At 41.1% G+C, this 23069-nt stretch overlaps 2 protein-coding genes across 3 annotated transcripts in view; both read left to right on the forward strand.

Annotated features, from left to right (window-relative positions):
• The window catches only part of AGBL4 (AGBL carboxypeptidase 4), a 1388984-nt gene that overhangs the window by 862778 nt on the left and 503137 nt on the right, over window positions 1-23069 (forward strand). The window lies entirely within an intron of this gene.
• BEND5 (BEN domain containing 5) overlaps window positions 1-23069 on the forward strand; it is a 43956-nt gene that overhangs the window by 7036 nt on the left and 13851 nt on the right. For both annotated transcript variants that reach the window (XM_054036602.1, XM_054036604.1), the window contains exons 2-4: window positions 7607-7740; window positions 9515-9890; window positions 18851-18999. In XM_054036602.1, coding sequence (XP_053892577.1) covers window positions 7607-7740; window positions 9515-9890; window positions 18851-18999 — 659 coding nt within the window. The remainder of the gene's footprint in view (window positions 1-7606; window positions 7741-9514; window positions 9891-18850; window positions 19000-23069) is intronic.

A 23069-nucleotide genomic window follows, 5' to 3' on the forward strand; every position in this document is an offset into this window, starting at 1 on the left:
TGGTTTACATGTTCAGAGCACTGTACAAGCATTAACTAACTAATCTCCATACCACCCCTGTGAGGTATGCAAGCATAGATGGGGGGGACACCAAGACAGAGAAGGTGAATTATTCAACATCAACTAATGATTAAATGTAGGAGCCAGGATTAAAACTCTACTATGCTTAGTATAGACTTGTGGGCATGAATTTTGAACTAACATTTTTATTAGATGTTTTCTGATTTTTTCCCCCACTATCTACTGTTTTGTATATGTATTAATTTTATTGCACCATACTGATTTATTCAATCAGCCAGAATAGCTCCAAAGGTGCCACTGCAGAGTACTGGTAAACAAAGGCTCACAAAATTATGATATGTAGCAGTGTTGTCAGGTTTGAGACAACTGACTTCAAATTAGTATGCATGTTAATATGGTTTCTGCTGTAGATCATTATCCAAATCAAGATTTATTTATTTTTTTTAAATAGAACTGGAAGGGACCCTGAAGGGTCATTGAGTCCAGCCCCCTATCTTCACTAGCAGGACCAAGTACTGATTTTGCCCAAGATCCCTAAGTGGCCCCCTCAAGGATTGAATTCATAACCCTGGGTTTAGCAGGCCAGTGCTCAAACCACTGAGCTATCCCTCTCCCCAATATCAAGGTTGTGATTCACTAACAAATTTGTGCATTCAAACTCGAGTCTTACTCTTAAGACCTGCTCCTATTCTCACTGTAGTTGGAGAATTTTGGTGTTTAGTGGGAGCAGCTCACACCCATACTCTGTCAGTATATTTTATTGTTAAAGTTACTAAAGGAGAGCCAGCCTTGATGTAGGATTTCAGACACAGAAATTAGAGAAGGAGGAGACTTAGTTTATGTAATCCATTCCTATGTTAATACAGGATTGCTCCCTCCTCCTTAACCTCTGTCCTCCAGCTCCTTCTTTCTATCAAACAAGCATGCCTTGATCTCCATCCTCAATAAGTTGACTCCATCTTCCTGCCTATCTTCCTTTTTCCCCTTCACCTCCAAGCCTATCAAGCAGGCAGACTACAACCACGGTCTCTAGTTTTCTCTCTCAATTCCACTCTGAGTCCTTTCCAATCTGGCTTCTGTTCTTTCCACTCCATTGAAACTGCTTTCAACCAAGGTCTGTCAGTCTTCTCCAGGCCAATTCCCAGCACGTGTACTCCATCCTTTGTGACCTTTCTGGTGCTTTTGACATTTGTTGATCATACTCTTGCTTGATGATGTTCTCCCTTGGCTTTCATGATGCTGTGCTTTCCTAGTTCTCCTTCTACTCCTCTGCCATTCCTCCAGTGTGTCATCCTCCTCTCCCCTTTCTCTATAGGTCTCATAGGACTCTCTTTAATGTCACCTTTTTGGCAGACCTCATCCACTCAGGACTTCAAGTGCCAACTCATGCATCCATCTTTCTGCTCCTAATCAGGTTTGGATGGAACAAAACAATCTTCCAAACTGCTTGACCATCATCACCTCCTTTTATGTCTCACTAACCATTTAAATTTTATGATGGCCCAAACTATCTTTCTCCTTAATTCTGTTAACTCCCCCCATTTTTGGGTGTGGCGGGGGATTGGAGACCTACCATCTGAGGCCCAAAACCTGGGTCATCTTAAACTGTGTCCTCTCTTTTGCCCTTGACATTGAGACTTTCTGAATCCTAATATTTCTGTAGCATTTCTAATATCTATCCTTATTTTTCTGCCCACCAAGCTAAAACTGTTGTCCAGGCCCTTATTGTCTCCTGTCATCTCCTCTCTGACCTTCCAACTAAGTCCCCTCTCTAGTCAGTACAAAACACAGCCATTAAGATGATATACATTGCCTGTCAATCTGGCCATCCCTACATCTTTTTGAATTCAGCTTTTGGCTTCCCCTTCTTGACTACATCAAGTTCAAACTTCTTGTTTTCTTTAAAATCTTCCACAACTCCACCCCCTGCCAGTTTGTCCAACCTTGTCTCTTGCAGAGTTACCCCATGCATTCTCTTATCCAGTAGTGATGCCAGCCTTGATGCCTTATTAGCATGAAGATTGCTTCTCTCAGAATATTTCTTCTTACTTTCTCCAATGCCTGCTCTGCAAGACCACTACCTTTTCTTAAATCCCTTCTAAAAACCCTGTGACGGGGTCCTCCCCTCACTCCTAAGATGGCACCTCCTCCTGGTCACTTCGGAGAGTAACTCACCAGGTCAGCTCCCTTTCCCACAGTTGCACTCCATCTCTCTCTGCTAGTCTGCAGCACCTCTCACACTCCATGAGCTGCTGCCTCTTCATGACACAGCTGTCTGACCAGGTCATGATGTGTTCTCCCCTTCCAGGTCACCAAAGCTTTTCTCCCTAACAACCTCAGATAGTCTTCCCTTTCACTGCCCCCAGTGCCACTCCTCAGTGGATGGCAGGGGGACCCTCTAGTCAGCAGTCAAGATCTCTTCCCTTTTAGACCTTAGGCTCAGGGAAAGGCAGTTTTTCCTTACCATCTGGTGCTGCCTTCTCTCTGGGTTTGCTAGCCTCCTAACTCCCCACCCATCCAGGGAGTAACTATGGGCTACCTGTCGCTGTAGCCTCCAAACACTTCTCCCAGAGAGTGACTTCAGACGTTCCCAGCAGCCCCTCTTCAGGTAATTTCCTGTCTTTATAAATCCAGCCAAGCTGGTTCTTCCGCAGCTGGGCTCCCTCCATTAGTCAGGAGATTGCTTAGCCATCCAATTCCTCTCAGCTGTGGACTGATAGTTTATTAGCCCATTTCTCAACCTGCCTTCACCCTGTCAAGGCTAATGTGGGGGGAGAACCCCATTAGAGACCCCCTTTTTCCTGATGCCTACAAGAAGCTAATTGATAGTCATCTGTAATGATGTTTTCCATCATCAAATGAACCAATCTATCTTCTTTACTCAATCTTGCTGTTTTAGTCTTCTCTGTGTCTTAGTGATATTTGTATTGTGGTAGCACGTAAGAGCCCCCAATCATGAATCAAGGCCCCACAGTACTAGGCACTGTGTACACCCATAACAAAAAGATGGTCACTTCTCCAAAGAACTTAGTCTGTGTAGCCCCATCCTTTCTGACCTATGAGACTCCTTGTTGTCATGTCTGAAATACATTTGCAAAGGGCGGTGGGGGAGGCTAGGGATCATGTAGTCTATTTGTATTATAAGATATAGGTATGTTCTTGGGTAGGGTAAATAGTAGTGCTCCCCCATAAATAGCATCTATCAACTCAAACTAGGGCTAGTTAGTGCCAAAGCTTAAATCAGTGATTCTCAACTTATTACACATTGTGGGCCGCATATGTGGCCTTTAGCACACAGCTGAGCTGGGCCACAGATGTGTGCTAATTGGGCTGCATGCGCTCCCCAAGTTGAGAATCACTGGCTTAAGTAAATACAGAGATAAAGTTCCCCTCATCACAGAAATGATTCCGCCAAATTAGGAATGAAGCAGATGGGCATGGCAATTTGCACCCATGTTGTCATAGTGTATCTGATCTCTGGCTGAAGGGGTTTTAAGTTTCTCTGTTAGTACATCATCTTCCACAAAGATTGAAATTTACTAAAAATTTAGGGAAAAGGAGAAAACATGGACTTAGATTCTCATTTTACTGTTGGTATCATCAGATGCACAGCACTGCCAAGCTTGTTCTTGGACCAATCTCGGATCTGCCATTTCTCATTCACTTAGAGTGCAGAGCTATTTCTCTGCGGTTTTCCATCATTTACTCCAGAGGCGAAAAGACTACATTTGAACTGTATTTTAAAACATCCAGTTTATTCAGGTCTGACCAAGATACAAGTCCCAATTGCTAGGTTAGAATACAAGGAATGTTTTAAGGAGACTTTTAGGTTTCCAATTTGTGACTACTGAATATGGCTTTCAGTCTTAGGGCTTTCACATAACCATTCTGTTGTAACCAAACAGATTATCTCTCTGCCATCTGGTCATGTATGCCTCAGTTGACTTCCACAGGCTTGTAGGCCACTGTGTTTTTGACCTCTACTTCCAGCCCCAGCAGTCCTTTGCTAGCCCTCCTATGTTCTCCAACTCAATTCCTTAGCCTTTCCTCAGTCCAGTTGTCTTTCCAACCCTCCTAGGCGCTATACAATTCCCTTTCTCACTCTGCCTTACCCCATTGATTCTGGCTTGGCTGTTTCAACAGCACTTTGGTAGATGACATCTTAGGGTGACCATTTCCCTGCTCTACTGTATGTCTCCAGTCCTAGGACTGTAACACCATGGCTGGTCAGCCAAATGTCAATTCAAAACTGTTTCCCAATCTTGCCTGGTCTCCTTTATGCCCCCTTCTGTGCCTACGCTTCCCCACCTTCCTTGTCAGAGACCCACTTTCCAGTTCTCACCTCTTCATGGAGCAACTGCCTCATCCTTTCTAGTTTTTTTGTGTCTCTCTCTACTGAGTCACAGGCTTTCCTTAGTCACATGACCAGCCAAGTATGCATCACCTGATCCTTCAGGGAGCTGCTTGCCCAAAATACCTGTTTTCAGAGGGCCAAAACCCACGGTACTATGCAGGCTTGTGGCTCATCCTGAACCAATTCGCTCTGCTACATCCGCCCATTTAGTGATGGTTCCTCCTCAGGTCCTTATGTGGCCATATTGCTGAAGGGTTTATTCTGTCTATGGGAGCAGGATTTTATAGAAATAACTAATTGAAAATACAACCATAAACACCTAAGGGTATGGTGCAATTCTTAACATGCAGCACAGAGTTTAAATGGTTCAAGACAAATTTTAGGCACGTGGGCCACATTGTCATTACAAATCAAATCTTCAAGCCGTATCTGTCCCAGGGCTGCTAATCTCTTATGCTAGTCTTGGGCCATTGAGTTTATACTAGTCCAGCCATTTTGGTTCATATTCTACTTTTCTTTGGGGCATAAAAGGGTGCAAATTCTCTTCTATGTCAGACTCCTCTCCTGGACCTGCTCCTGTTAACCTACCACAACACTGCAGTCTGCATTCATTTATCCTCCCCTTCCCCATCTGAGCTATTCAGCATAGCACTGCCGTGTGCCAAATAAAGATACCTGAGTGACAAAGGCCGGAGTTGAACTGAGTTCTTGGGAAGCTGAGTGGAAAGAGGCCTCCAGGGGCATCCTAACAAATAGCAGGAGTAGTGAAACTAGAGTCTTAAAGGGAACTGTTTCAAATGCATGTGTGCACACCATTAGAAGCAGTACTCCTGCATTATCCCAGAATTTAGCATGAGACTTTTTCTTTCAGCTTGTTCAGATCTAAAACACTGGATAAATTGTATTAAGCATAAATAGACCTAGAAGAACAAACCAGCCATAAGAGAGTATTATGTATTCTGTTGCTCCCAAGCTAGCTGAATAAATTAAAATGTCCTAACTGTTGCTTTAACTTATACATCCATTTTTTCCTCCCATAATGTCTAAAAGTTTGGTGTAGGAGAATGTGAGTTTTCTTCAATCTACCTGTCCAGTCTCTAGTAAATTTCACAAGATAAGCACCAAAATCAAAAAAGGGGAAAACCAAATTGCAGAATTTGAAAGGAGCCACATTGACGGTGAAAAACAGTAACTAACAGACTAGGGATTTTACCTCATTGTCCCTACTTCGCATGTGGCTCAGATTGGTAGTGACTTGAAAATTACATCTGATGGCTTTAGTTAACCTATGCAAAGTGAATGGGTTGTATCAGTCTTGTTTCTAGGACAAGAATCCGATTGGTCCATGGAGATTGCTTTCCATTTTCCAACTATAGAAAAGGGCTCTCTTCCAGGTTAGTTTGAAACCTATTTGCAAGGCACTGTAGGAGAACTTGCTCTGCAGCTTGCCTGTGCAATACCTGTACTATGCAAAAATAGCACTTCTTTGCACAAGAGCTTTACATCTAGTGCCTTTCGCCAACACTGGGTTCTTTTTATTCATTAAGTTTTAATTTTTGATAATTGCTTGCAAGGAGATAATCAGTACTCCTTTATCTCTCTCTCCTTATCACCTCTAAATCTTTTTTTTTTTTTTTTCTTCAGTCTTATAGAAGGCTATCTAATTTTCCTGTCCTGCTCTCTGACAACACGGATGGACCACTTCACTCTTACTTCTGTATGGTTTCCAGACATGATTTTTCCAAACCTAGCAGTTAGACTGCCATTTTGTTAAAATGGCATAAGCATTCAAAATGCACTGGGGAATGGAGATAGATGTAAATAAGGCCTACATTTTTTTGTTTTTTTTCTTTCTTCTTCCATCTGTCTTAGTATCTATTGCTACCATCTGAATTTCATTTCAGGTTGTCTTTTGTTTGTTTGTTGCATCTTCTTTACTTTACAAAGCCTTGGGCTGTAATATCACCATTTGCCTACAAGAAATCCATTTCTATTTGCAGCAAAATAAATTGCATTCCTCTGTGTAATCTGGTTCTAATGAATGCCTTGCTCATTAAACTGTGATTTACCTTTGTTTCCCTTTTCTGCACTGTCAGAACTAACCATTGGAGGTCCTGTGGAGAGATGCTAATTTTGAAAAAGTGGAAGTCTGTGACTAAGCACACACAACTGGTATCCACACTGCACTTCTCAAAGATATTCATAGGACATTTCATAGATTACAGTTCGAAGGTGGATAAGAGGACTGATTGTTGTCTTATTCATAATCTTCCAATGTACAAATAGAACACATGACTTTACAATCTAAAGTTATCCCCCTTTCATAACTGACTTAATGTTCAGGACAAACAGACTTTGTCTGTTCTGCCAGAATTTTAAAGATTCCCATGGCACTTTTTGAAAAACTAGGGTTTGGCTCTAGTATGTCTCAAAGAATAACCGAGTAAAGTACATATCTTAGGAGCTTGTGTAGAATACTTCAAATATGAAAAATATTTTAACAGTAAAATCACGGTTACATAGGCCCCTCTCTGGGTCTCAGGATAAATACATTTTTATTGTCTGGATTTTTTCTCTGACAAAGGATTAGTATTATAAACTAGAAATAGGGGTGGTGTCAGTGGTCACTGTACAGGTTCTGCACACAGCTCTCTGCAAGTGCCTCTCAAATCTGACCCGCTGTTTTTCCAGCCCTGAGCATTGCAGAATCTGCTATTTGTTCCGGACGATGTGCTGGATTTGTGCTGTTGACACATGCTGAGTAGGGCCTACAATTAAACTACCAAACTCTCTCTTACTTTAGACCTAAACAGAATGTGAACTTTCAGTAGCAGTTTATGAATGATATATGATCTTGTTGATAAATATAATTTAAAGAAATGGAAGTAGTTCTTAGGGAGTTGAATTCTTTACAGCATCAAATGGTTTCTACCTTTTATTTTAGTACTAATAGCTATACATTAAAGCATTTGATCACTATCCCATAAATTTAACTTGCCATTTTTTTTTTAATATGCACAATCACATATGGCCAAGTTGTCCCTGGTATAGCACCATTGTGGTTAATGGTTGTCAGAGGAGTTACACTGGATTAATTTTATCTATTGAATATTGAGGGGAGTAAAGCATGGGAATTTTTTTTTAACTGGTCTTGCCTAAATCATGCAATATTTGGAAGTAAGAAGACTTTGATTAATGTAACAACATTTTTATTTTTAATATACATTTTAGAAGACAAAACTGACCTTGAAAACAGTGTGATGCAGAAGAAAATTAAAATCCCCAAACTCTCTCTCAATCACGTAGAAGAAGCTGGGGAGGTTACAGATTATGGGGAAGAAGATGTGGAGCTTAGACACAGTAAGGTATTGAAGTTTTTTGTTTTTTGTTTTTGTTTTTTTGGGTGTTTGTGTGTGTGAAAGTGCTTGGGGCATATGCACACATGTCATAGCTGAAGAATTCCAGGCTGGCTTTCCATCCCCTTAAAACGTTGTATTGATGTAATTGGGTCACATTGGCGGGTAGGGGCTGTGGGTGAGAATTCTGAATTGCTTTACAGACCACTTTTTCAGAAATCCAGTTCATGTGCAGTTGAGAATTATTTTTGTTTATACAGTCTGCAAAACTGAATTGCTGTTAGAGATTTTTGGAACGGTGTTGTTTAACTTTGGCCCAGGTTGCCCCAGTTACATTATTATTAAGCAGCTGTTCTTGGGTGGCACTTTTTAACCCATTGTACTCAGCTTGTCTTGAATAGAACAGAGTGCTGTGAAAGTCCAGACTAAAGAAATGGGTGGGAAGAAAAACTAACAAGATTGAATCCCTCTGGTATAGAGGTCAATGGTCTCCTCAGGTTGAGATGTCAAAAACTGTAATTTTTTTGTTTTTGTTTTCAAGTAACTTCTCCTTTTAAAAGTCTGCCAAACTTGGGGGGGGGGGGGGGGGGAAATATTGCTTTGTGGCTTCATGTGTTGTCTAGGTGCAGGAATTATACTAGTAGATTTATTTATGGTGGGATGGCATTTTTTAGAGCATGTATGGTGCAGGAATAACATTGAATAATCTCATTTTCTGCCACATTACTCATGGACGTGGTATGGGAATTGATAGCATCAGTTTTTGGTGTTTTAACCCATGAGCTAGGTTTGTTTTCCTGTCAGTTACTTGGAAATTCAAATACTCTTTCTATATTTGGCCAGTTGAAAAAAACTGGTGACTTTTTGCCTATACTGATACATAGTAATACCATCATCCAGACCCTTTACAAAGGAGTATGCATTTATTAATAGGGTTTGGACTACTGTGAGAGAGAGCAAAGGTAAATTGCTGCTAGAAGTTCACTGGAAACTAAACATCTGCAATGCAGTACTAATATATAAGGAATCTCTTGATCTGGGGGATGGGACTAGATTGTATATTCTCTAATTTATTATTCTAATTCCCTTTCCAGTGCTTGCAAATAGTATAACTCATTTATTTTCATGGGGAGGGGTGTGTGTGTGTATGCATGCATGGGGGTGGGGATAGTCAGTGGAAGTTTGTTTGCGTAGTGATTGAAAGGACAAGTCCTCAGTTCATTAAATGGCTTCAAATGGTGTGCTTCTATCAACCCATTTTCTCTCTTTAACTCAGTAAAACTGCTCTTATTTATACTGGTGAAAAAATATAGACGCTACTTCAGTCGTTTTTTAAAGTACCCTGCAATTATGGATAACATACGAAATACATAATTGATACCCTTTTTCCCTTTAAGACAATCAGAAAAGGAAATATAAACACTGTATATATGCCAAACATGAAGGGCCGGACTTTCAAAAGGGAGAAGCCCAGGTTTTTTTTTTTTTTTTTTAAATAGGAAAGGTCTGTCTAAAGTACACTTCACTTGCACACACAATTTGGACAAATGCAACCAAGAAAGGCCTCCATCAGTTCCTAAAGTTTGCATATTATTACACACACAATTCAGTTATGGTAAGAGTGTTCACAAGCATCCTTTAGGAGCAACATTTTTTTTGTAAGGTGGACCTTGTTTCATTTTTTTTGGAAAACAGCCTTAATTGTCCTGAAGGCTGGAGTTTTAGTTCATGTTATGTATTGAGTTCCTGCTCTGCTAATGTTCTGTATTATTGTGACACACAGAGACAAGATGGGAGGAAACAAAGTGAAGGTGCACACAAAAGCATCGAAGCAGTTGTTGCTCGCCTAGAAAAGCAAAACGGGATGAGTCTCAGTAGTAGTTCGAGCCCTGAGGAAACCTTTATGGAGACTTCGGAAGGCATCAACAACATGGACGATGCTGTAATTCCTCGTGTTCTCTATGAAGAATTGTTGAGGAGTTACCAACAGCAGCAAGAAGAAATGAGACATATTCAGCAAGAACTTGAGAGAACACGGAGACAGCTTGTGCAGCAGGCAAAAAAGCTAAAGGAGTATGGGGCATTAGTGTCAGAAATGAAAGAGCTCAGAGACTTGAACAGGAGACTTCAGGATGTGCTGCTTCTGAGACTAGGCAGTGGTAAGTGCTCGATATATATATATGGGACTAGTTTTAACAGGCTTTACAATATCTTAAAAATAGAAACTGAAACGTCTTCCAGGTATAGGGATGGGGGGGCAAACAGGACTTTGCCTGTTAAAAAGCTTTTTCCACTTCAGTTGTGCTGTTCATATTGGGTTTGTACACCATGCGCCTCTGGATCTTTCTTTAATGATAGCAGCGGTCTTTGTGCCGGTAAGTCTGACTCAGAGTTTCCATGTTAAAGTACTTTTTTTTTTTTTTTTTTTTAAAAAGAACTGAACTTTCACCCCAAGCTGAAAGTTGTAGTAAAGTTTATCTTTGGAACATATCTGTCTTTCCTTTATTAATTTACATTTAAAAAAAAATTCCATTCAGCACACAATAACTGTAAGGCAGACCACAAGGTCTTACTATTGCAGCTGTTTGTGGGTTTTTTGTTTAAGGTTTCTTTGTTATGAATAAATAACCAAGTTTTGGCTTTTTAAAACTTTTTGTAGGTCATTAGATTATGTTCTTGAACCTTATGGCAGTTGATTTAAACAGCCAAGGTATTTGAGAAATTATGGGCTATTCAAGAACATAAGTATATTTTTTAATAATCACAATGATCCATTATAAAGAATGTTGTTGGTTATTAAATGCAGGTTTTATACAATTTTGGATTTAGATGCCAAATAGCTTGAATCAATGGCACTTTTTTTTTGGTTTTTGTTGTTCAGTGATAACTATTTAGCTATTATATTGGAATTGGTGCAGAATAGTAATGTGTCGCTGGGGGTGATAAAACTTGAATACTTCATTATGATTTTAAAAATAGTTTCCATATTTGTTTTTATTTGTAAATAAAATTCAGAGCCCAATAGTCAAAAGGGTCCATAGTCAAGTCCTGGCCACTGTAATTTGCAGTTATAGGTTACACGCCCAAGCTTTGGCATGCTGTTTTCCATGTCTGTTTTGGGACATGTAGAAGTAGATTTTCACACATAATTTGAGTAGAGGGCCACCTGCTAGATTTGCATGAGTGTATGTGGTTTGCGTGCCAATCTGAGTTTTGTCCACACAAGATGTTGGATGTGAAAAATTACATGTTCATGGTTTTTGCACACATTAAAGTGTGCTTGATTGACATTCACTTTGAAAAATTGACTCCAAAGATTTAAGATGTATTTAGTATGGTGAATACCCAGAGTAATTAATTAAAGGGCATGTAAACATAAATAAGCAAGGCTTTCCCCGCAGTATCAGAGACACAATGTGGGTGGTTGTAAATTCCAGTGAGTTCTCTGAAATTCTCCTTGGATGAAAAGATGTTCATTTAGCTGATAGTAGGACATATGTGAATTGTCAGTCCAGATGTTAGCAGGCAAGTCTGCTAATCATTGTTCTATGCTTGGGCGTGCTTGCTGGTAGTCTCAGTTGTGAGGCCAAAACTGGAATGAACACAGGCTATGGACTATCCTTTCATTCCTAGGGATAGTTTCTTCAATAGGGATTTGATACATCTTTGCGTAGACTGGTGAAAAAAACTTGAAAAGGTGTTGCCCATGCCAAATATATTCTCTAGATAGTGGACTTGAGTTTCTAATGCATCAATCTGGCACGATTTTAATGATCATTAATACCACCAGCATTGAAGAAATCCATTCAGCAGATTTTTTTTTAACTATTTCAGATTTGAGTGATGAATCTAGACATTTATAGAAATAGGCTCTCTGCAATGAACTAGTGAAACTAGTAGCACCTCTTTCCAATACCTGGCTTATGTGTTCACTATTGGGAGTGATTTTGCTGAAGACAAACTTCATGCAGTTCCAACCCTGTGGTCCGCTTTGCAGAAATGGACAATGCGTCCCATTGATCTGGTCACTGCTTCACTCCTGAAGAGGGTGCAGCTCCCACCTCCGACTCCTGGGGGAATTCTGTGCCAAAAAATTAAATTCTGCACACAATATTTTAAAATTCTGCATATTTTATTTGTCAAAATAACACAATATAATCATGCCAATTTCAATTATTTTGGTAATTTTATTTCAGAGTACCTTTCTGTAAGCAAGTATGTCTGTAACAATACATACAACAAAAAGGATTCAGGAAATGTTTTTTGACAAATAGATTCCTTACTTGGCATATTAATACAGAATTTTAAGTAATTCATTTAAACTACAATACAGAACTGTATTTCCACCACCCCTCAGAAGGCTTGGGGGAGTCAGGGGTAAGGGAGGAGCTGAGGGAGAGAGAGAAGTAATTTCTGGGAAGGAGCTTGAGAGTGAACCTGGAGGGTTGTTACGTGTGGGTGGGAGAAGTATGGAACAGGTTTGGGGAGGGATTGTTAGGGAGTTGGGGAGTCTCCCCCATGCTGATCCCTAGCCTCCCCTATTGAGTCATGCACATCTGCCCCTGTCCCCAAGTGTCCCTGCACTCCGATTCAGTCCCTGCCCCAGTCTGTCTTCCCTCCCCCCACTAGCCCTTCTGATCCCCAGTCTATGTGACCCCACCAGCAGCCCCGTGCCGCCTCCTCTGGCCCCATGGGTAGGGTGCTGTGAGGAATGCAGCCTCTTCTCCCCCCTATTGGCTACTGTGGCCAGGGAGCCAGCTGCCCTCTGTTTTGGCACCACAGCAGCCCCTGGTGAGTGAAAGTCATAACTGTAGTGCCACCCCAGCAGAACACATTTCCTGCAGAGGAAGAAAAAATCTGTATGGGACATGAATTGTACACACGTACACACGTGTACGTACACACGTACACACACTCTTCCCCCAGGAGTAACCTCTCTGCTTGGTCACATCTGCTTCTCCCATTGCCCTTATCTCCTCCTCCCTCCCCCTCCACATTTTGGAGAAAGCTAGAAGAAGCAGCAGCACTAGCAGTGTGCAAGGATGCTGTTGTATTAGACCTTTTGCAAAGGAAATGGAACGCTCGTTGCCTCTTCCGCCTCCTTTGCACTCCTATACAGAGCAAACACGTTTGTTGTACTCTGTAATTTTGGGACACTATAAAAAATGAAGATTTGCGCTTTTTAAATTTTGAATTCAATCCCTGTCCAGATGTGCATATTAATTTAGAAAGTTCCATTGTTTTTAATATAGGGGTGGGGAATCCCTTAAACATTAGAAAGTACTTGGATTCCTAGCCTTTGTGGAGTGTTTGACTGTATAGTTTGCGTATTAAATTCTTCCCTAAATCTATACAGTCCTATTGGTTTTGGTGGGGTTATTAATGCGCAAAGGTAAAAGTTGGACCTAAATGTAGCCATATACATTCTGTCAAGACTTGAAGCAGCAACTGCAGATAATTCAATGTCCATTTCCTGTAATGGTTATATTAAAATAGAAAAAGTGTCAGCCCTTGGGAAAATAGATGCAAAATTAGTTTATGGTTAGAAATGTGGAACTACTGCAGACTTCAGTTGTGATAAGAGGGGGATCTCAAACAAAGCAAAATGGTTACTTTATGATGGTTGTGAATATGTGCTGTCCATGAAAATAGTTTAAAAGGGTAGTGTCTTGGACTTGTATTTAGTTGTTATGGTGAGTTTATGAACCTAGAGTTTCAAATTGCACATAATTTATGTGAAGTTATACTTTTAGCAGGCTACTGTTAATGCAAACTAATTGCATTTCTGTTTCACCTAGGGACTTACACTTTCTTTGTGTGAGATGACAGCTGTTTTGTACGGATGAATCACAGCTGGGGGAAACGTGTATTATTGCTGATGTTTTAAACTTGAAGGCCAAATGTAGAAGAAAGTTCAGTTAATCTCTTTCTCTGTTACTGGAACTTGCTGCCCCACTGACAGTGTGAATATCAGTGTTCATAGCCCTTTACATTATTATACTGAGTTGCAATTGATTATACAAGGGCCTTGGAAATGACTTGCCATAGCTGACACAGCATCCTCAGATGCATCAGGAGGAGAATAAGATGGTCAGTATTTCGCTATTCTTTATGAAATATTAAGGGCTCTATTCTGATGTTAAGGCATAACCTTTCATTTGAGGTGGTGCAGCAGTACACGGTCTCATGGAGACACAATATCTCCTAGAGTTCCAGGGAGCAAAGGGGTGGGGGAGAAAGTACATGCTGCACCTCTTCAAGGGTTTTGGTTCAATGGATATTTCCTCTGCTGCCTGGAGGGGATGCACTGCCATGGCATTCACCTCTCTAGCCAGGATCATATAGTGCTAGGCCTCTGCACACATGCAAAGACTATTTTTGACCACTTTCCCTCTCCTGTGTGTAATACACCTGACTGGGCACAATCTTGCCCTTATGTAAGGGGCTGCATGATCCAGTACATGCACCCAGGGCTGGCTTGAGTCAGCTGATTTGTGCTCATGGGGCTGTAAAATTGGTATGTTTATGTTTGGGCTTAGGACTGAAGCCCGGGCTCTGGGACCTCACAAGGGAGGAGGGGCCCAGGGTCCAGTCCGAGCCTGAACAGCTGCATGGCAATTTTTAGTCCCATAGCCTGAGCTCCATGAGTGAGTGTCTGCTGACCTGGGCCAGCCACAGTCGTGCCAGGGATCTCTTATTTCAGTGTAGACATTTCTCCTCTGGAAGTCCAGCTTCAAATATTACTGGGATCACGAGTGATATGGATTTGAATAATATAAAAATGTTAGAGGATAACAGGGTTCACATTGGGTAAGCACTGCACAATTTAGTATGATTGATTGTCCGTATCAACTCAGAGGATGATTCTAGAAGCAGTAGTGTTCTATTGGGAAGATTGCACATCTCTTATGGGAACAATGCATGGCTCTAGCTAGTTCTACCAGCCTCTTACACTTATGACTGTTTTCACACTATACTCTTAATTCTTAGTATTGCAGTAGGACAGAAAGGGAGATATTCACCCAAATTCTTTGCTTATCTTCCAGCTTATCTAGTTACAGCTTCTTCATTCTTGGGGCCAGGTCTGTGACATAGGTAAGAGCAGCCCAGGGCTGTTCCAATTTATTCTGGATGGCTACAGTCAGTATGGAACCATTACCCCAACTGAGCCTAGCAGGAACACGTTGAATTTCAGCCGCATCCTCATCCCTGCCTGGGAACCGGAGTGGAGGAGGAGCTGGATATGCTGGTACAGCACCAGCGGAGAATTGCCCCACACCAGAAGAATTCTCAAATGGCCATATGGAGCTGCTTTCTGGACTCTCTCTCTCTCCGTGAAAGAGAGAGTCAGAGTCTTATAAGCAAATGGCAGTAGAACTGAACAAACAAACATTTACTGCAGCACCATGAGTAACAGTAAATAGGCAGCAAATCAAGAACAGTGTCTAAAAATCCAAGATTTCCCAGATTCCTCTAATGTCATGTGCGGTCCCTTTCTGGTAGACATGGGGAAAAGCAGAAGCTTCCTGCCACAAAAGGGAAGTGCTGAACAATGCACCTCCACACATCTCAAGTAGCATCAAAGCCTGCAATGTGTCTTTGAGAGAATGAGGTGATCCACACACGGTGGAAAGCCTGGCATCTGATACTGCAGCTGAAGCTATTGTGGTTCCATATTGAGCAATCACTAATTCAGAAACCCTCCCCCTAAAGAAAAACTGAAAATTCGGAGTGAACTTGAAAGCTTTCTTTACTTTTTCCCATTCTTAAAAATTGTCTTTGCTGTATTTTAAAATAATCATTATGTAGTAAATATTTGCATTTTTGAGCCTTGGCGCCGTGGCCAATTTCTTTCACTCGCTCCCTCCCTCCCTTTATTTAGAAAAACAAAAAAAGAGAGAGCAAAAAAAGCTACAAAGAGAGAGAAACTTTAAAAAGTAAATTTAAAGTGTGGTGCATGGCAAATTAGGCACGCAACTCCCATTAGCAATAAAGCAATAGAGTGAGTTGCATGTCTAATTCACAACATGCTGTGCTGAAAATGCAGTCTTGAGTACTTAGTGAAAAGAACTGTGAAGCCTAGCCAGTTAGATGCAGCTTTATGGGTTTTTGGAGGGGAGGGAGCAAGCTTTTAGAGTATAAAATAAGGCATTTTTAAGGCTTTGTGTCTGTGGCTTCCAAGCAATAAAGCATCAGTTAAATTTGATATTTTTGTGGCTCCTGAGACTTGCTGCTACAGTGGACTTTTACCAGTTACTCTTCTTTAGGGAAATCTGGAAACCAAACCCCAGCTGTGGCAATATACTGGCTGTAAACAAACAGTAAAAAACCTCCAAGTAGAAAATAGCATAAATGTTTAAACCAAGAAACACTTTTCAGTCTAGGAAGAAAATACTTCAACGTAGGTTTTTTTGTTTGGTTTTTTTTCCCCCCTGAATTTTCCTTCAAAGCACAGAATTGTACATCTTGAGGATTACTTTCCTTGAGCTCATTGAACAGTTTGCATCAAGAAAAGGCAGGAATGTTCTCTTCCCTGCCTATAGTCAAGACAATCTCTAGGGCAGTGGTTTTCAACCTTTGTTTCATGTGCAGACCCCTAAACAATTTGGAATAGAGATGCAGCCCTTTTGGAAATTCAACCTCTGGTCTGCGAACTCCTACCATAGAAGTCTTACACTGAAAACTGACTGAACAGAATTCAACTGTAAATGTTGCACGTGCTCGGCGTGGCAGTTGACACAACCGTGAGAAAGGGGGCTAAACTGTGGGCTTCTGTGGTAATGACAACACTTCCGGATTTTGGCCTGTAGGTGGGGGTATTCAAATACTTTTGATTGATCAGAAAAACAAAGTAAATAAGGATGTGTTGTTTAGTCCTTCTCATAACACAAGTAGGGGTCACCCAATGAAATTAATAGACAGAGGGTTTAAAACAAACGGAAGTATTTTTTTCACACAACGCACAGTGTCAGTCTGTGGAACTCTTTGCCAGAGGATGTTGTGAAGGCCATGACTATAAAAGGGTTCAAAAAAGAACCAGATAAGTTAATGGAGGATAGGTCCATCAATGGCTATTAGCCAGAATGGGCAGGGATGGTGTCCCTAGGCTCTGTTTGCCAGAAGCTGGGAATGGGCGACAGGGGATGGATCACTTGATGATTACCTGTTCTGTTCATTCCCTCTGGGGCACCTGGCATTGGCCACTGTTGGAAGACAGGATACTGGGCTAGATGGACCCTTGGTCTGACCCTATATGGCCGTTCTTATGTTCTTAATGCCTTTTCTGGGATCTGAAACTTTATTTTCATAGACCCCTTAGACATAGTCTGTGGACTTCCAGGAATCCACAGATCACAGGTTGAAAACGGCTGCTTTAGGGTAGTTGTGTATCAGTACCCTGCTTGTTCAGTTCATTAAAGAATGTGGGAAGAGGTTGAACATTTCTACCACATCCACTCATAAAAGAGAGTCTTGCAGGTGATCTACTGCTATGCGTGGTTTTGTCAGTTTTAAATGGAACTGTTCAGTCTTTATTTGGTGCCAACATCAGTGTCTGCTTGTGTATGATGTTGCAGATGTCTGTGGATGCTGCTGTGAAACTATAATGCAAATGTTCTGTCTTTCATGTGGTCCTGTATTGGTACCATACTTGCATTCATTTCCTAAGAAACCCAATAGTTGTCACTGCAGAATAGAGTTGTCCAAAGAACTGGAATTTTTGGTCCTTGACAATAAGCTAAATGCATCCCACTAGTTCCAAGTGCAAAATAACTGATATTTACATCATGTACAAGCAATGTTAAGCCACATGGGGAAATTGCTATTTTTTGCATACTAAGCTTTCATATGATTCTGTGCAGCATAAGGAGTAAAGGATGTCATAATAGTTTCAGATACAGCGAATGTCCAAGAAATATGATACAGCAGCTATACTGCCATTAGCTGAAACCGCAGTCTGATTTGCTGGGTTAGAGCAAGACAAAACTTGGGGCTGTGTATACAAAAAGAGAGACGGCAACTGCTGAGACTCATTTCCACGGTTAAAGGTTATTAAACTAGTTTTGTGGTTATTCAAGACTCAAATGTTAGATATGCAATGCTAACTCACTCCATCATAGTGTAGTTCTAGGGAATATGGGAGTTATTCTTGTCCTTTGGTCCTGCTCCTGCAACTGATACTATACTGACCTGTACCTGTACAAAACTACAGTGTCTCTAATGGAGCTTCATGTGGTATCCTGTGGTTTGCTCACACGGATGCTTTCAGGATCGGCGCCTTAGACTGTATTTACTGGTGCTATCACAGTTATAATTAATGAAATTATAAAATCCAGTTCACAAATTGTATTATTTGACCCATTTAGGATCACTTTGTAGTAGCAGATCTGGTGGGGAGGAGGGAGAATTCTGAAGAGCTGGTGTCATTGATAGTTAATTTATCTTCCTTAGAAACTTCAAACATCTGCTTAGCAATCTTCCATTGTTTAAACTGTGCTTAATTTTTGTTGATTACATTAAAATACAAATCTGTAGTTGATAGATCAGGCAATCAAAATTCTAATGTATGTTGCGTTAACACTGAGATGTTCCTTACATTTATGGAATTTTAGCATAAGTATCCCAAGTCCATTCACTTATCTGAACCATTTCTATTCATTCTTATTTTACATTCCCCTATTTAAAGAATGTTTTAAATATTTTTAATTTTTTCCATGAAAAAGTATAGATAACACATAATTTTCCAAGTAACTAACAGTATTTCTAATTTGAAGGATAACTGTTACCACCTCTGGTTTATATGTTCAACTCTGTTGTATTATCGTTCCTTTGAGTACAGGTTATAGCTCCTTCACCCATATTCTTTGAACTGTCCATACACACCCTTATTTTTAAGCATGATTCTTTAGCGTTAAGTGTTTAAAGCAGGAATGGGTTAGAGCCTCAATTCTTACCCCGATTTTTATTGGGGACTGTTCAGATGAAGGGTTTTGCTTTGGACCCACTTCCATTCTAAAACAAACATGACTAATGTGGTGGTCTATGCTGACCATTGGTCAGTAAAATGATTGATTTCATGTTCTTTGGGATAGCAGACCAATCTCTTTTCTTAACTGTGTAGGTCCTGCCATTGAGCTTGAAAAAGGAAAACCAGAATCAATTGAGCCTGAGCCTGAGATACAGAAAACATTCAGTGAGGAAGCGAATACATCAACATATTATCCTGCCCCTGTTCCAGTAATGGACAAGTATATTCTCGAGAACGGAAAGGTATTTGAAACTAAATACTTTATAAATAGTCTTTAACTGTTCTTCAGGTGGATTTCATACCAAACTTTCATGACATTAGAATCTTTGCTGTAAGCTACTACTGTGTTTGGTGTTTTCCTAAATTTTCACAAAGTACAATAGTATCTGTATAATAAGATTACAGGAACATTACTCTGTGTATCACTCAGAAGCTTATGTCTGTAGAGTTGGTAGGAAATGATGGAAATAGCTACAAACATGGTTGGTGGCTCTTTTTTAATTCAGAATATTATCAGGATGAATCATCACTGGGCGTAGGCGCCGACTCTGTGGGTGCTCCGGGGCTGGAGCACCCACAGGGAAAAATTAGTGGGTGCTCTGCACCCAGCAGCAGTCAAGCTTCCCACACCACCTCCTCTGCCTCCTCCCCTGATTGTGCCACGTCCCCGTTCCTCGGCCTACCTCCCAGCGCTTGCCGCCGCCAAACAGCTGTAGCAAGCTCTGGGAGGGAGGGGGGAGGAGTGGAAACATGGCGTGCTCAGAGGAGGAGGCAGGGCCGGGGCAAGGATTTGGGGAAGGAGTTGGAATAGGGGCAGGGAGGGGGCCGAGTTGGGGTGGGGACTTTGGGGAAGGGTTTGGAATGGGGACAGAAGGGAGTGGAGTCGGGGTGGGGCCAGCGGCAGAGTGGGGTCGAGCACCTACCGGAACCAGTAGAAGTCGGCACCTATGTCACTGGGTATTGTGATCTGTTACCGTCCAGTTTTTAAATTCGCAGCCATTTTGACTTGACAAATTATACCCATACAGTGTACAGCTACAGAAAGCATGTATCTGTGGCATGCCAAAAGTTCTAGACCACTGTGATCTCAGAGGTAACTCAACCAATTGCCTCCTTTACTCTACAGCCAAGTTGAGGGAGACTGTAGATTTTGGCAACTGCCACCTGCACAAAACACACATCTCTCAATGCAACCCTCTCTAGACACAAATCAACACAACCACCCCCACATACTGCAATCAGCACACACAGTAACCCCAAACATGCCTCACCACAACATATACCCTTCATTTGCAATGTGTACAAATTCATATCTCTTCCAGCACAACACAGCCCTCCATTCAACAGCACGATCAGCACATACCACAACGCCAAACGTCACTCTGGGTATTTAAAATGTTTGAGTTAGTGTGAGACGATGGAAACAACTACAAACATGGTTGAGAACTCTTGTTGTTCACCAGGTTCTGTCATCACTGGAGGTTCATGACTTGTTACTGTCCAGTTTTTAAGTTCTCAGCTGTTTTCAACTTTTTTACGTTTATGACTTTACGAATTACACCTATGTGACAGCATGGGGTTGCGGGTACTACTCCCTAAGTAAAAGACAAATATGTACCATATTTGAAACTGATAATTGGTGGTAAGATGATCAATGATACTTTGAAGTGAATGCACACAGTCAATATACAGAAAAGGACACAATGAATAAACTTTAGTGTTTACGTAAATCCACTGAAATTATACCATGCTCAGCAGATCCCCATGCTTGGGATGTGTATGCAATTAGTGCCACAATTGGAGAAAGCTCTAGAAAGCAATAGCCACATCAGGCTCCCCCGTGCTCCTTTTGGCTACCAAATATTATTTAACATAGTTATAGTGGCAGAAAAACATAGCACATTCTATTTCACCTTAAAATCAACATCACGCTATTGATTGTATCTGGTTTTTGACATTTCCCTTGAATATGAAGTTATAATAATAATTCATTGTTCTATATTTTAACAGAGATATCCAAACACTTTGTTTATTGGGATTTAGATCATTGTAACCATTTAAAAACAATTGATATATTTTGGTGACACACTTAAGATGGCCAGTTTTTAACGTTTTCACTAATTCATACCATTCTTTTTGTTAACCTGATCTGCAGTGGAGTTGTAGAAAGGCTATTTTACAAACTTCACACTTTGGGGTATTGGATGTGATCATGGTAGGATTCTCACTCATGTCAGAGAAACTCTTCTCTATCCCAAAAGAGAGGACAGCATTAAAGAAGAAAATGTAAGAAGAGCCTGTGGTGTGTGTTAGATACATTGTTCATGTTGTCATGGTTACTAAAGTATTCTGTTCTTGTTGTTTTTGTTCTTGGAGGTTGATCCTGAGCTCAGTGATTTTAGTGGCAAAGCTCCCATTGACTTCAACAGGCAAAGGATCTTACACTTGGTTGGTGCCTGTCATCCAAAGATCACAAAATACTTACAAAACTGATTTCATTAGGCCTCACAGCAGTACCTCTGAGAGTAGTAGATAAGTATTATCATGCCAGTTTTACAGAAGGGTAAAAAGAGGATGGGGGAGTAAGTTACTTGCCTAAGAATATACAGCAAGTTAGCAACAGAGCTGGAAATATAAAAGAGAACTTAGGATTCCTGTGGTCAAGTGGCCTACTATAACCACAGACATCTGTTTGATACCAACAATAACATTTCCTTCGAATAAATGAAAAGCTCTCAAGAATGGAGACTCTGTTTGAAACATGAATCTTTAAAAAATGTTTAAAATATTTTAAGTAAAAACTCGTGAATACATGACGTACTTAAGGCCTAGAAAGAGACTAAGGCATCTATGCATGTTAGTATGGAGCTGCTAGCTGTACCCTGGAATACACTATACTTAGCTTTTTGATAAAATGGAGCATTCAGCTTTCTGGTTTTCATTTAGTAGTCAAACCCAGAATTCAGCGCTTCAGAATGCTACCGATTTTTTGTTTTAAATCTCCATGAAATATTCTAAACAACTCCATTGTGTTTCTTATTTAGAGTATTTGTATTTTAGTCTTGGAAAGTCCAAAATCATCCTGACTTCTGAGCACTGGCTGCTGGCTGTGATTGGAGTTGTTTTACAGAGTATGGGGATGGAACCAAAAGAGAGTGCTTTAAAATAAATAAATAAATAGTAATTATATAGAGACTGATCAGAGTGGGGAGAAGGAAGTAATTGTATATTGAGGATTATGTAACTTGTTTGTCCATTTGTTTTTTTTTTTTTTTTTACCTATGTTGTAAGATTCTTTAAAATATCTGGTCATGAAAGGAATATTTTTACGCATGACTAGTTTAAAACAAACAAACTGTAATCTGCCTTTTGCAGTTTCACCACTGTCTGAAGAAATTATACACAGAAGAGGCAATTTGCTTGTGTTCATGCTTTTAAGAAAGCTAGACTCTTTACTTGATTGCCATGTGGCAATCAGTAACTAGAATGTTAATATTTCGACAGTTAAGGTTCTAAACAATGCTACTTAAGGACACTGAAGGGACCGTCATCTCTTGATTGCCTCCTTACAGCTGGGTGCGGTATTTACTCCTGGGGGAATTCTGCGCATCTGCGGACACACAGAATTCATCTGTCCCGCATAATTTTGTATTTTCCCGCATAAAAACATTTTGCCCAAGTGCTGCAGTTCTGCTTTCTGCCCACCAGAGGCTGCTGTGGCACTAGAACAGCCATCATTAATGCAGCTGGCTGTTCTGGTGCCACAGCGGCCTCTGGTGGGCAAAAGGCAGAACTGCAGCACTTCTGGGGCAAAATACAAAATTCTATGCCCGGTGCAGCAGAACTGCCCTAGGAGTAGAGTTCATAACATCACCCTGTCTGCGGCGCCAGGTTAGGACAGAGTGGGGCACAAAGGGCTGCTGTGGGGTTCAGAATGGCTATGGGGGGTGGGGGAGACAGACTGGAGCATGGGCTCAGGAGCTAGTGAGGACGGGATGAGGGCTGCAAAGCTTTGGGGGTGAGGGGATGAGGGGTGCAGGAACGGGGCAGACGTGCCTGACTGAATGGAAGAGGCTTGGGGTCAGCCAGGGTCTGCATGGGGGAAGCTTCCCAACACTAGGGTTACCATCCGTCCGGCTTTCCCCGGACATGTCTGGCTTTTTCAGTGTTAAATGGCCGTCCGGGGGGGATTTCTAATCAAGTAGAAATGTCCGGGATTTCCCCCTTCCCCTCATGCGGAGTGTGGCGCGGCTGATTGGACGCCTGGCCTGATTGAAAGCCGCTCGCAGCCACTAGGGCCTCTAGCAGCCAG

The sequence above is a fragment of the Malaclemys terrapin genome, chromosome 8 (assembly GCF_027887155.1).
Source record: "Malaclemys terrapin pileata isolate rMalTer1 chromosome 8, rMalTer1.hap1, whole genome shotgun sequence".
Lineage (NCBI taxonomy): Eukaryota > Metazoa > Chordata > Testudines > Emydidae > Malaclemys > Malaclemys terrapin.